Raw genomic sequence first — 14,972 nt, 5'->3', positions numbered from 1 at the left:
GACTCAGACTCTATGGCCTGGAAAACCTGAAATATTTACTATCTGACCCTTTACAGGGATATCCTTACCCTTACAGGGATATCCTTACAGGGATCCAGCCAACTCCTACTCTAAATGATACATTTTAAATCACATCTTATTTACAGAAATAAAACATGACTACTTGAATAATTTTTAAAGTACTTTATAAAGAAAAGTTAATCCATCACTTAAGGTCAATAATCCCAGTCACCATTTTGTCAGAAGGCAAATTTTTAAATGGAATAAGGGAATTCCCTGATGGTCCAGTGGTTAGAGCTCAGTGATTCCACTGCAGGGGGCCCAGGTTCAATCCCTGGTTGGGGAACTAAGATCCCACAGGCTTTGCAGCCAAAAAAAAAAAAAAAAAAGACCATGAAAAAACCAACTATCCCCCCCTCCCCCCCAAAAAAAGAATAAATGCTATTTCTAATTGATAAGTTACAGTTCATGGATAAATGCACCCAACCTCCAGAGAGAGACATTCCTTTAGGAAAAGGGTAAAAATATTGGGAAGAGCTGGCTTACCGTTTAATGTATCCCCCGCTGGCTGCTCCTGCAGTCGCTTGTTGAGGCTGACCATTTGTCACTCGGCCTGGCTGCTTAGATACTATATTGCTAGGAGAGTTGTCTCCACCATCACCCCATGTTGCCTTATAGGCTTTACTAGACTCGAAGTTCTTTGTCCTATGTCAGGAGTGTAGAGATACCAAGAAGGAAAGGGAGAAATGTCATCATAAGTGCTTGTTACCTTGGGGATGCCATAGCACCCTTAGCATAAAAGCTACATGCAGCTAGATCTAGATTATCTATACCATGCTCCATCACAATCTAGGGTAGAAAAAAGATGAACTGTGTAACCCCACCAACATTAAAAATAAATTTTTGAAGGTTAAACTACTTTTACCAACTCTTCACTGAGCAGTTATTAAGTAGCAAAATGTAATTATTTGATTCTTCAGGTTCCCCTAGCCTCTGAGACTCTCCAGAAAAAAGGTTAAAGGACACTAGAAAAAAATTAGGAAAGGTGTTCTGGGATGCCTTAAGGGTTTCTTAGAAGCATCTCAGAGGTTGATGAGGGATGAAAGAGAGAGAGAATGGGCAGTACTTACACCTCAGCTGCCCACTTACTTAGACTGTAGTAGTTCCACCTGACCCATTTTTTAAATTTAGAATTGTTAACTTTAATTGTTAACATTAAATTCTTAAAAAAAAAAAAGTTTTCTTAACAAACATCATGAAGAAAGGCACGAATTATTTCCAAATTGAACAGATAATGAATAACTTGGCCACACTGTTACCAATCACAATTGTCTCCTTTGGTTGAGGGCTTTTTCATTTAAGAGTTTACTTATCCACCTTAATAAAAAATGATCCTAGATCCAAACCTCTTAAAAGTATATGCTTTAGATTAACTGATATAACTAAAAATTAGCCACAGTCAGAATTTTACCATGGAATTTGCTACTTAAATCTGTATAAATGGCAAGAAAAGGAACCTGGTAAAATGACTTTTAAGTGGCTATTACAAAAAACACAAAACTTTTTTTTTACTGATTACTTGGCTAGGTAAAGTTTCCACTCACACAATTTTAGTTTCTTCTTTTCTATAAACAAAAAGTAGTATATGGATATGTTGGTTTCTGAATTATTCCATGATACATTAATGAGGAAGTTTTGAAATTGCAAAACAGAGAGATTTTAGCAAAGTAGTGGGTCTTTCCTTAATAGTATCATGTGAGGATTCATTTTTGGCAAACAAAGAACTGGATCTTAGACCTTAATCATCAGTGCTAAAGAAAGGGTACTATATGTTTAATTAACCAATTTATTTGGTTATTAATAAGCCATGTTAAATCCTTCCTGGAACAAGGGGGGATAAAAATTATTTAAATGAATATTTATATATAATTTCTGTTCAGTAGAAAACCCATTTACATGTATTCTTTGTTAACAAGATACATGTTATCTAAATTCTCAGGCAAAATTCTAAAGCAGCGTAATAGTAACTAAGCAAAATAAACAGGATATAAGTTTATCAGAAAGCTAACCAGAAACATTAATAGAAATAACATAAGTAGGACTCTTACTAGGATATCAGATTGTAAAACAGGTTAAATAATGAGGGCTGGAATTCAAACTGTCACTAAATAATAAGACACTGTGCTTCGGAGAGTCTTAGCACATAAGCACTGGACTGGGACAGGATTTGTGGGCTCTTGGTCTAACATGAGTTCCAACCTCCTCAACCTTAAAAAAAATGATATTTGAAATTCCTTCAACTTCTGAGAATTCTTCCTTCAATTAGATATAAGGGGCATAAAGTATAAACAGATTGTTTTAATATGATATTGTGAATGAGGTTCAATAAAAGCATAATTTAAAACAAAATCAGACTGGTTATCAAACTCTTCCTCCTTAAGAGGACTGGATCTTTAAAGACGTTCTTCAAATATCAAAGGGAAAAGGTGCAAAAAGCTGACTTCAATTGAATTTTCATATTTATTTTCAAATGGGTTGGGAAAAAATGCTATACTGTTTTCTTTAAGCATTTATGACATGTTCTGCACGTTTACAAAGCAGTGATCTTTATATGTTGTTGATGGCATACCATCATCCCTTTTCAGTACCTGTATTCCATGTAATAAGGCTTGCTTAAGATCCTGCCACATGCTGTTACCATGGAGTTTCTCCCACTGAGTTGTAAAACCTTAAAAGATACCTGTTTTTGAGGGCACTGTCAGGCAGCTGTGTATCTAATAAAAACAATAATGATTTAATTAATTTGCCTTCCTTCAAAGGGTCTTAAGTGCCTTAAAAGGTACTATTTCCCAAACTTGACTGAGCATCAAAGTGAACTGGATGATTTTGAAAACACAGGTAAATAGGCTACGCTCTGAAGATTCTATTTCAATTTGTATGGGGTGGAGCCTAGGACTATTCTATTGTCACTATGGTTTTATTTAAATTCAATAGGTCACTTAGCTGCCCAACCAGGGAAGAGAAACACTAAGAGACTTCCAATCTGTTGCAGAAGGAATATTTTAAATTATTCTGGTAGTCTACCTTAGTATTTCTACGTATGGGACACTGAGGAATTAATCTGGAGAAAGCAAATGTATAAACAAGGATTTTTCTAAGCCACAAGATTTATAGTAAATTGGAGGAACTAAAAAGCCTCTTGATGAAAGTGAAAGAGGAGAGTGAAAAAGTTGGCTTAAAGCTCAACATTCAGAAAACCAAGATCATGGCATCTTGTCCCATCACTTCATGGGAAATAGATGGGGTAAACAGGGGAAACAGTGTCAAACTTTATTTTGGGGGGCTCCAAAATCACCGCAGATGGTGATCGCAGCCATGAAATTAAAAGACGCTTGTTCCTTGGAAGAAAAGTTATGACCAACCTAGATAGCATATTCAAAGGCAGAGACATTACTTTGCCGACAAAGGTCCGTCTAGTCAAGGCTATGATTTTTCCAGTGGTCATGTATGGATGTCAGAGTTGGACTGTGAAGAAAGCTGAGTGCGGAAGAATTGATGCTTTTGAACTGTGGTGTTGGAGAAGACTCTTGAGAGTCCCTTGGACTGCAAGGAGATCCAACCAGTCCATCCTAAAGGAGATCAGCCCTGGGTGTTCTTTGGAAGGACTGATGCTAAAGCTGAAACTCCAGGACTTTGGCCACCTCATGCGAAGAGTTGACTCACTGGAAAAGACTCTGATGCTGGGAGGGAGTGGGGGCAGGAGGAGAAGGGGACGACAGAGGATGAGATGGCTGGATGGCATCACCGACTCGATGAACATGAGTTTGGGTGAACTCTGGGAGTTGGTGATGGACAGGGAGGCCTGGCGTGCTGCAATTCATGGGGTCATAAAGAGTCGGACACGACTGAGCGACTGAACTGAACTGACTTGAATTCTAATCCCAGACCTGTCATTCAGTAGGTATAGAGTCTCATGCAAATTTCCATCTCTGAGCATCTTTTTCTTATATATAAAACTAAGATAACAATATTTATTAATTCACAGAGCTGTTGATAATTGATGTAAAATTATTCTGTAAGTATTAGACAAATATATATATATATTTTTAGACATATTTTTGTTCTTTCATTTCAACCTCAATCTGATCCTTAGTTAAAAAGTTCATGGCTTTAAGTGCACAAATTACCAACTGGCATGTTTATTCTTCTCACCCATTACCATTCCTGAGCTTTGAGATCTACAACCAGCTGAAAATAACTGGAATATAGCTATATAAAAACACAATGGGGCCAGGGTTGTTTCTGGTCTACAGAAAGAAAGAAACCATTCTGATTTGCAACAAAACTCCTCTGCATAACAAAATTAACAGCCCCTCTGGGGAAAAAATTAGATTTCATAATAAAATGCTTAGGCAAATTTGTGGTAGATTTTAATGTAATTAAGAACTCCCATCTAGAAAGTTAGATTTACCTCGACTATCAGTTTTGAAGACTTTAATAATCTTTGTTGTGTTACTCACTCAATTATGTCTGACTCTTTGCAACCTCATGGACTGTAGCCTGCCAGGCTCCTCTGTCCATGGAATTCTCCAGGCAAGAATACTAGAGTGGGTTGCCATTCCCTTTTTCAGGGGATCTTCCTGACCCAGGGATCAAACCTAGGTCTCCTGCATTGCAGGCAGATTCTTTACTGTCTGAGCTACCAGGGAAGCCCAATTAATACTCTTTAAGTACCACATTTTTTCAGATAAATATCACATTCAAAAAGGGCATGATTAAAATAAGAATTTGAAATACTCCCTAATTTAGGAAGCTGCTATAAATCTGAACACAATAACCTAATAATTTCTCTTTTGAGCTTTGATTGTCAACATTAGTACTAACAAAAATAGCAAAAAGAAAGCCCAGTATTAGCTATAATTCTTTCATACCAAAGAGAAAAGGGATCAAACAAATATCAGTTGTGGGACTTCCCTGGTGGTCCAGTGGTTAAGAATCTGATTTGCAGTGCAGAGGACATGGAATCCCACATGCCTTGGAGCAACTAAGCCTGTTCGTAGCAACTACTGAAGCCCATGGAGCCTGCAAGACACAGGTAGAGACTCCATGTGCCACAATGAAAGATCTCACATGATTCAACAAAGACCCCATATGCTGCAACTAAGACCCAATACAGCCAAATAAATAAATTTTTTTTTAAATACCAGTTATAACGATTACAAGGGTGTGCATGTGTGGGGAGTGACCAGGTTACAAGAAAAAAGAAAAAGAAGAGCAAGAAACAGAGGGTAGAAATCAAACAATTTTCTAACATTTAACTATGGTCTTCAAAGTTCCCATAAAGATCCAAAATTAAGGAGTCAAATATTATAATAAGCAGTAGGCTAACTGGAGGGTTAACTTCCATAAAAAGTTAAGATTGGTTAGCTCTGCATTAATTCAATATGAAACCAGAGCAAGCTAGCATATGACATAAAAGGTATTATGAAACAGGTGATAACATATAAAGAAGGCATACCTTTATTTTTTAAAAGAAGATACTAGATATGGTAACATTTTAAATTTATACCCGCCTTGTTCCAAATGGCATTTAAGATGACTTACATTGGCAATTAATTCCTCAATTTGGTAGTGGCCTAAATCATGGGGAATCCAAAATCATTAGAAGCAATACTTTAACTGAGGAAATCTTGATTCTGGAGCCAGAAAAGAATAGAAAAACCTAACACAAGATAGGAAGCTGAAATCAAAGTCCATGTATTTAGACTGAATCCCCTTACCTTTAATCAGAACTAGAATGCAGCAATTCTCTATAAAGATCAACCTATTTAAAACTTCTTAGGAAATTTTAGGGGTGTTTTAAGTTTTATAATCTTAAATGTTTTTTAGCAAAAACTTAGTATCAAAACCATTAGTCAAAGGATGTTATTATAAATTAAGATCTTTTTGTCAATCCAATCTTCTGGCAAATAGCACTCATCAAGAACAAATTCACTTTACATTACACACCACAGCACAGCTTTTAGAGTCTCCACCATTCACAAAATCCATGCACATGCACAGAAAAGTCATCTGAAGCATCACCTTTAGACAGCAGGTTAACAGCCCAAACTGCGCCACAAGACCGCATCTTACAGTTCCCTTTGATCAGTTACTGAGCTCAGCTTCTGATGTTAAATCTTCATTTTTAGTAAGCAGATTAGAAAGGAAGAGATTAAGTGAGAGAATGAAATGCAGAAAGTAGTGAATGCCATTCAAACAGAACAAAAGCAGGTTTGGAGTTTTCAAAACACAATGCATTTAAATTCCTGCCTGATTTCATAGAAACAACCAACATCTGAGAATCTAGATAAAAAGAAAAACAAGAAAACTATTTAAACCAGTGTATACTTCATTTTTCCTAAGAATGTCTGAATAATGATATTCTGTCCTAAAATTATGAGAATTAACATGAAAAGAAGGCAAAATATTCAATACTTTGTATCTCCAGTGAGTAGAATGAAGGAATCACTCATACGTTGACTAAAATACAGTAATTCAATATTTATTTTAACAAATCAGAGCTGAATCTTTATACCATAATATGACTTAAGATTCAATAGTATAAAACCTGTAGTACCAACTTTCAACTTCTCTAGTAAGGTTGCCCAGAAATACCAACCTGTCTTGAAACTATGTGCCATTATGTTTGGCAATATAAGCATAGAATGCAAAGAGGCAAGTTAAGACAACAGACTACTTTGTCTGACAATGGTTAAACTGGGACATTAGGCAGTTTACAATTCTAAGACTTCCCATTTTAAACCTGCCTCTTTTTAAACTCTTGTTAATTAGAATTTTGACTTATCAGTTACTGACAAAGAGAATTTCCCAGTGGTCCAGGAGACTCAGCGCTTTCACTGCTAGAAACCAAAGTTCAATCCCTGCTCAGGGAACTAAGATTCTGCAAGCCACAAGGTGAAGCCAAAACAAAAAAACAAGTTATTGACAAACACATAACATTTTTAATAGGGAATCTGTGCTTTTTGCTTTTAGGATTCAAATAGTAGCAAGCTAAAAAAATGGCATTTATTCACAGTTTTAAAGTTTAATTCTGGTAGTTTGTTTTTAAATTCTAGTAGTCCTTTAAAAAGAATGAGCTGAAATTAAAATTTCCTTCTCTTATAATACAGGGTTCTGTTAAGTGAAGCTATTTCCACATTTTATTAGAAAAAGATCTGTTGACATGGCTTCAGTGAATACCAGTGAACAAAAGAAATCTCAAAGAACAAATCTACTGAAGACATTTTCTAGATAGCAATACCTCTAACAATAGTAGCAACAAAAAGCTTCATTCTTTTCTTGCCAGTCAAGCAATGTAGCATCACACAATTAAAAACTAGAGCTCCGTCTGGTTTTGAATCTCAGCTCTTCCACTTGCTAGCATAGCATTCTGGTGCCTCTGTTTCTCCATATGTAAAATGGTGATAGTAAGAGAAACTATCTCATATTAAGGTTACTGTAAGGATTACATTTCAAGTGTTCAGGACAGTAAGAACCTAAATTAATATATAGGCTCACAAATCTCATCCAAACCTTTGGATGAGGACATCTTGAGCAGTACCACATAATCACGTATATCAATATTTCTGCAGTGAAAGAGATTAACATTACACTAAGTGGGATAGATTATTAAACAGCTTCAGTTCAGGTTACATCTTGTAGCCTAATTTAAAACAAACCTTTGGCTTTCAGAAATTTTTAGATTTCTAAATGGCAGATAAGAGATTATGGACCTGAGCTGTTATTACTAGTACCATAATTAGTACTAGCTTTATAAAGAAAACTAAGATCCTGTCTCTGCCTTGAGAAGCTCATGTTATGGCTATTCATATGATAAATCTAACTGAAATACAGATTAGCAGATAAACTTAGAAAGATCACGCCCCTGGCAGGAGTGAAAGAGACACCATAGAGGGCAAGGTCTCAATGGTATAAAGGAGAAATGGGTGAAAGGAAGGCAATTAAAATCAGTCTTTAAATTGAAATACTACTCTCTTCTCTTCAAGGAACAACTGTTTTGTTATAGAAGCCTGTTCATTCCAGATGTTATGAAGAGCTTTCTTCTCCTGACCCATTAGGAAAGGGCTCTGCTGATGTTAGAGGCTGAGAATGGACTGCTTTAAGAACATACTCTACCTAATGTCCAAGAAAATCCTGCCCATGTTTGGCTGGGTACACAAAGAAAAAGAAAAATAATACTTCTATAGCTCCATTTTTCCCACCTTCTATGATATCAGACTATCTCAGGATTCATTCAGAGATAATTTGCTCTAGGTTCTAGAGAGAACTTCCTCTTCTTTGCTTTTCTCTTAATACCTATCTCAAGGAAGTTCACGTACTATTTTTTCCCCCTGAACTCTTCTAAGAGCGTACACAGAACATAGGAGAAAAGCACAAGTGAGTGTGAAAACCATAGTTAAGAGTTTAGATCAAAAAGTCTGTGTGTTTCTAACTTGTTTGCTTAATATGTTAAACCCTGATTTACAGGTGATTGCTACTAAAATATACACTTTTGGAGAGTCAACCAAGGTCTAAACAGGTCAACAGACTTGTCTTTCTTGGTTTCTTATGCCCAAACACTAAAGCTGACCAATAAATAATTTAACTATATTTTCTCAGGTAGAAATAGCACAGAGAATATTGTCACATGGAAACACTTAACTGAAAGTATGACAGAACAAAAGCTCCTCCATTCCTAACTCCTTTAGAGGAGTAAAAAATGCTGAGTCTGTAAACCTTTGTATCTTGGTCTTGCTTTATCACAGCGGCTGAGACAACTGGATAGTTACAAAGCTCTTTTAAAAGTGAATATGCTCAGCAGAACAGATAGTCATTTAATCTCCAGACAATGTCATTTTGGCCAAAGGTGAAGTTCAAAGTTGATGGATGACTTCTCATCTTTGTCTGAATACACATATTATTTGTCAACACATGGAGGTTGTTTTACTCAAGATTAAGAAGAGAATTGAAATATTAATAATAAAGTCACTAAAATGAATGAATTCTTTTTTTGTCAAGTATTATCTCATACACTATACACAAATATTTGAAGACTTCTCATTTCCTAGTTTACTAGAGGCTTCAAATCTTCAGTCTTCTTTGATGTTTCCTTCTTCACATTTGACACACAATCAGTTGGCTTCCCTGGTGGCTCAGCTGGTAAAGTGTCTGCCTGCAATGCAGGAGACCCGGGTTTGATCCCAGGTCAGGAAGATTCCCCTGGAGAAGGAAATGGCAACCCACTCCAGTACTCTTGCCTGAAAAATTCCATGGACAGAGGAACCTGGTAGGCTACAGTCCATGGGGCCACAAAGAGTTGGACATGACTGAGAGACTTCACTTTTCTTTCTTTCTTTCTTTCAGTTGATTTAAAGGGAATCCGACTTACACTTTTCTCTCTAATTAATGATAAGGTTATAGCTCACAGGCCTAGTTTACAAAACATTCCTAATTGGTCTCCTGGTGTGCAGTTATATCCTCCACTCCAATCAATCAACCCCTTAGGATGGCATTCAAGTTCCTTTACTGCCTGCTGCTGCTGCTGCTGCTGCTGCTGCGTTGCTTCAGTCATGTCCGACTCTGTGCGACCCCATGGACGGCAGCCCACCAGCCTCCCCCGTCCCTGGGACTCTCCAGGCAAGAACACTGGAGTGGGTTGCCATTGCCTTCTCCAATGCATGAAAGTGAAAAGTGAAGTCGCTCAGTTGTGTCCGACTCTTCCCCATGGATGTGAGAGTTGGACTGTGAAGAACGCTGAGCACCAAAAAATTGATGCTTTTGAACTGTGGTGTTGGAGAAGACTCTTGAGAGTCCCTTGGACTGCAAGGAGATCCAACCAGTCCATTCGAAGGAGATCAGCCCTGGGATTTCTTTGGAAGGAATGATGCTAAAGCTGAAACTCCAGTACTCTGGCCACTTCATGCGAAGAGTTGACTCATTGGAAAAGACTCTGATGCTGGGAGGGATTGGGGGCAGGAGGAGAAGGGGACGACAGAGGATGAGATGGCTGGATGGCATCACTGACTCGATGGACGTGAGTCTGGGTGAACTCCGGGAGTTGATGATGGACAGGGAGGCCTGGCGTGCTGCGATTCATGGGGTCGCAAAGAGTCGGACACAACTAAGCGACTGAACTGAACTGAACTGAACTTCCTGACCCCATGGACTGCAGCCTACCAGGCTCCTCCGCCCATGGGATTTGCCAGGCAAGAGTACTGGAGTGGGTTGCCATTGCCTTCTCCGCCTTTACTGCCTACTTATGTCTTATTTTCCACTTCTTCTCAATGTGAATCATGTAGTACAGTTGAGTCAAGCTCCTCTGTAGTCTTTATTTACATTAAATCTTCCACAGGAAATGTCTTCCCACTTCTGCCGGGCCCATCAAGATCTTTCTAATTATTCAGAGCCCAACTCAAGTCCACTCTCTCCTATAAGATGAACTCCAAACTAACTTTAGTAGTTCTGTACCCTTAGCCTCCATGGCACCCCACTCCAGTACTCTTGCCTGGAAAATCCCATGGATGGAGGAGCCTGGTAGGCTGTAGGCTGCAGTCCATGGGGTTGCGAAGAGTCGGACACAACTGGTGACTTCACTTTCACTTTCATGCATTGGAGAAGGAAATGGCAATCCACTCCAGTGTTCTTGCCTGGAGAATCCCAGGGACGGGGGAGCCTGGTGGGCTGCCGTCTATAGGGTCACACAGAGTCAGACACGACTGAAGTGATTTAGCAGCAGCAGCAGCAGCCTCCATTGATATCATAGATCTAGCACTAGATTTCTATAGCTTCTACTTTCTGCTATTCTGTCTCATTTATCCAACCACATGGTAAGTCCTTTGATGCCTTGGCCATCCCTCTTGTGCCCACCACAGAATATATGTTTTATTAATTCTCCTTATTTGAAAGGAAAACACACTAATTTCATCCTGCTATGTATTATCCAGATGGGTATTTCCCAAGCTTTTCATGTATTATTTAAAAATGTAATTGGGACTTGATTGAAAGATTGATCAAATTTAAGTGATGGTTTTCAGTGAATGTGCCTATTTACATAAAAAGTTTGATCTGCCTGAAGGAGAAAGAGATTAAGTTGATCTAATCAAGTTCCTTATTTAGGCCCTGCAACACTTACTGGGGGCTGAGAGGGGGGTTCTGAGGGTGATACTCTCACTTTAGATTTATTTGAAAAAGATTTTGATTTATCAACTCACCTACTACATGGGCATACACAAAGGCCACAGCACTTGTTGAGTTCTGTTAAAGTCTTCTCTGCTTCTCTCATATCTTCGTTTATTTGGTCCATGCCTTCTTCTATGCGTTTTAGTTGTTCTAAGAAAAGTTGTGGAAGTTAAATTTTATGTTACATTCATGCTGCCAATCAGAAAGTGCTATTATTAGTATAACGGAAGAGCAAACTTTAACCTCGAATCCACCAACAATTCATCACAGTGACTATATCAGGGCCAGATGGCATTATATGCTGTCCAGCATTTAAAAGTCTTTCACGTACCGATCCTAGGGTATCTGGCCTCTGTGGATAAATTTGTTCTAAAGAAATTTGTATAACAGGAGCATGTGAGGATTGGTTTAGGCCTCACTAGACTAGATTCCTAGCATTTCTATTACTGAATAGGCTCAAAACCTAAAGACTGTCCTAAGAGGAATAAAAACTAGACCAGCTTGCTCAGGACCAAATCAAATGCAAAGTTTCCAATTCCACAAGGATGTAACTTGATTTCTGAAAATGATGAAAGAATATCATAATGTCCAGGACACAAATGACCAGTGCACACAATAAGCCCTGCTACCTAATAAATAAATACTTGGTGGACAATGGGATAGTGTGACCTCCCACCCCAAATAGGCAACAAAACATGATATAAATTAAATCAGAAGAAAAGAAGCAAAATATCACTCTTATCTTACAAAGGAAAGGTACTCCCAAAGGCTTAATTAATTTTAACTGTGGCTGATTTGAAAAGGCTTTTTGGCATTCTAAATCAAATCAAGAGTTCCTGCCAATGACTGCAACTCACCCCCTTGTTCATCCAGCATAGTGATAGTCTTGATTCCTGCATCCTGTGACTAAAAGAAGGGAAAAAAAGCTGATAGCACAACCAAACCAACAGAAACAAAAGCTACAAGGTCTGAAAAACATCAAGGCAGAAGCATTAGAAACTTAAGTTCTCAGAGGATTAGAAGAAAACTAACCTCCCCAAACCAACACACCTTAACATATTAACCCACCCCCACCCCCCCACCCCCGCCAAATAATTAAGTCACAAACTCATGGTGAATTGTTTTCCCTGTTACATTCTAATACTATCACTTAGAAAAGCCAAAAAGGCCCATTAGTGCATGGTTTGACAATTTCAGCAATTGCCAATTTCAAATAATAAAGCTTATTGATACAATATCATTCTGATTCAACAGTAATTCCAGTCTGTGTTATCAGAATTCCTTCTATACAGTTTCTATACTTAACTTGATGATTAAACACTTTCTTACCTCAATGGCTAAACCCAGGATTCTCCTTGTACTTTCCAGAGACTAGGAAAAAAAAAAGAGTTTTAGCATTCTAAAATATGTAGCACAGCCCCACCCCCCAAATCTGATCACAGGCCATATTCATGATGATGCTACTTTATTTTTAAAGATTGCTAGCGCATCCACTCCTCCCTTCTTTAAAATAAAAAATAAAGCTTACTAATATAATTTTAGTTATTTTCTTTCTACCAGATGCTTAAGAGAAAATTTGAAAGAGTATAGTTAATGGGATTTATAAAAATGTAATGTAGCAGAAATCCAGGGATATTACACAGATATTAGAAAATTCTGTTAAAATTAAATGTCCAGAATTCTTCATCTATATCTTTGTTCTAAGTTACTATTCAGTAATGACTATTTAAAAAAAAAATCATACAGACTGTTTGCATTTATTTAGTTTTTTGATGAGTTGACAAAATAAGAAGCTAGTAGTAATGGCACTCAAGGGCAAATGCATTCTTTGATATAAACAGACTAGGGAGAGGCCAAAATGGTCTTCTAAGAAGGTCCTCTCATGCTTCCACTGTGAAAATTGAAAAGAGAATTAATGACCTATTCCAAGTAAAACTTTTACCTCATCAGTAACCTGGTTAGCCCTTATCTGAATTTCTTCTGCTGAGAGATTATCCATGGTGAATTAAAATTCTTGATAGGTGCAGAAACTGAAATGTGGATATTCTGTAAGAATAAGAACACAAAACTAAGCTTATTTGAGCAAAGAATGTGGAATTTAGGATACTTATCTGGAAACCATGATAAAATAAACCTATCTAATATCTATCTATCTACATCTTACAGGTGAAGAAATTAAGGCTGAGAGATGGTAAACAAATGCTAGTTAGTACTAGAGCTGAATGTAAAACTCAGGTTTCAGGACTTTCAGGAAAGCACTATTTCTAATAGGAAAGTGGTCCCTCTACTTTGAGAAGGAAGGCATTATTAAAAGACAAGCTTCAAGAAGCTATCAAAATGAATTCCTGGTTGTAGAATGTTCTTTGTACGCTGTTTGAATATAGAAAAGCAATAACGTGAAGAAGTCCAAGCCAGGTAGTATTCCTTTAGTAAAGTAATAATATTCAAAGTCATATGCCTACAGAACACAAGGACCATTCTAAAAATGTGCTGGTCTTCCAGGCTTCTCATCAGAGAAAATGAAATACTTTCATTATTAACAAGAAAATGATATTGCTGATACAAAGAGCTCAGAAAAGAACTAGTTTTTATTAATAGTAGACTCTCCCTTTCCAATTAGTATATGGTTTGTTATTTTAGTGAAGTCCCTAAGACTTAGTAACTAAGTACATAGTAACTTAGTAACTCATAGTAACTCAGGAAGTGACCTCATAGACATCCAAAGTGAAACATAAAACTTTTAATAGGTAAAGATTCCAAGAGTCCTGCCTTCTAATTATTAACAGTGATACACTGTGTATAGTATTCCTCTTTGAGCCCTCCCCTGTAATAGTAAGCACTGTGTGACTTATCTAGGTTGTGTTCTTTTTATTACATTTGCTAGCTTTGTAGTAAAATGTTGAAAACCAATTATATAAAAGCCTTTTGTCAACAACACATAAAAGTGTGGTTCACATTCTGGATTTATCATCAGGGGACATCTGGCAATATCTGGAGAATTTTTTGATTGTCAAGAGTTGGGGGGTAGGGAGAAGCAGTGTTACTGGAATCTAGTTGGTAGAAGTCAAGGATGCTTGCTAAACATCCTATAATGCTCCTTGGCACAAACCTCCTACAACAAAGAATTGTCTGGCCCCAAATGTCAAAGTGCTGAGGTTGAGAAATCCTGCCGCGAAGTACACTCATTGACAAGCAGAGAGGCTTGTTAACTGCGAATATACTAGACTGAACTCTTGGAGGGAAAGGATTTTGTTATGTCTTTGTACCTCTAACACCTAACAGGATCTGACAGTTGGTACTCCAGTAAATGTGTGCTGAATGAACAAATAAGTAGAAAAACAAGATGTACTCTCAAAAGTGTTTAAGTGGATCTTTAGAAACAAAGTGACATATAATAGTAGCACAAAGCCTTCAAATAAACAACAGAACCACAAATCAAAAACTGCCATAACATGTGTATGATCTAGAATAGCCTGCTGGTCACATACAGATCTTTTTAGTCACATCCATAGCTAACCAACACTTTTATTAGAACCATCTAAAAAAAAGTGATAGGAAGGCATTACATTTAGAGTTTTGTTTATAATTCTACTGTCCTTTCTAACCATTTCAAGATTTAATTTAGATTTTGAGCCTTGATTAAAGACATTAATGCTCATAAAATTATTGCTATTAAAATTATTAAACTGCCAAAGTTGCAAATTTAACCTCACATCTTATGTGCCATAGTATGACTTGTGGCTCTAGCAAAA

The 14,972-nt window shown here is 37.3% G+C and overlaps 1 protein-coding gene across 6 annotated transcripts in view; it reads right to left on the bottom strand.

Annotated features, from left to right (window-relative positions):
- The window catches only part of SNAP23 (synaptosome associated protein 23), a 40,694-nt gene that overhangs the window by 3,442 nt on the left and 22,280 nt on the right, over positions 1-14,972 (bottom strand). For 3 of the 6 annotated variants that reach the window (XM_059890427.1, XM_059890428.1, XM_059890426.1), the window contains 6 exons: positions 13,163-13,266; positions 12,550-12,591; positions 12,078-12,126; positions 11,253-11,370; positions 6,313-6,345; positions 547-705 (listed from right to left, as the gene is read on the bottom strand). In XM_059890427.1, coding sequence (XP_059746410.1) covers positions 547-705; positions 6,313-6,345; positions 11,253-11,370; positions 12,078-12,126; positions 12,550-12,591; positions 13,163-13,219 — 458 coding nt within the window. In that variant the 5' untranslated portion in view covers positions 13,220-13,266. 6 annotated transcript variants of the gene reach the window in all.

The sequence above is a fragment of the Bos taurus genome, chromosome 10 (genome assembly GCF_002263795.3).
Source record: "Bos taurus isolate L1 Dominette 01449 registration number 42190680 breed Hereford chromosome 10, ARS-UCD2.0, whole genome shotgun sequence".
NCBI lineage: Eukaryota > Metazoa > Chordata > Mammalia > Artiodactyla > Bovidae > Bos > Bos taurus.
The sequence above is the reverse complement of the archived record's forward strand: the minus strand, read 5'-3'. Positions and strand labels throughout refer to the sequence as shown.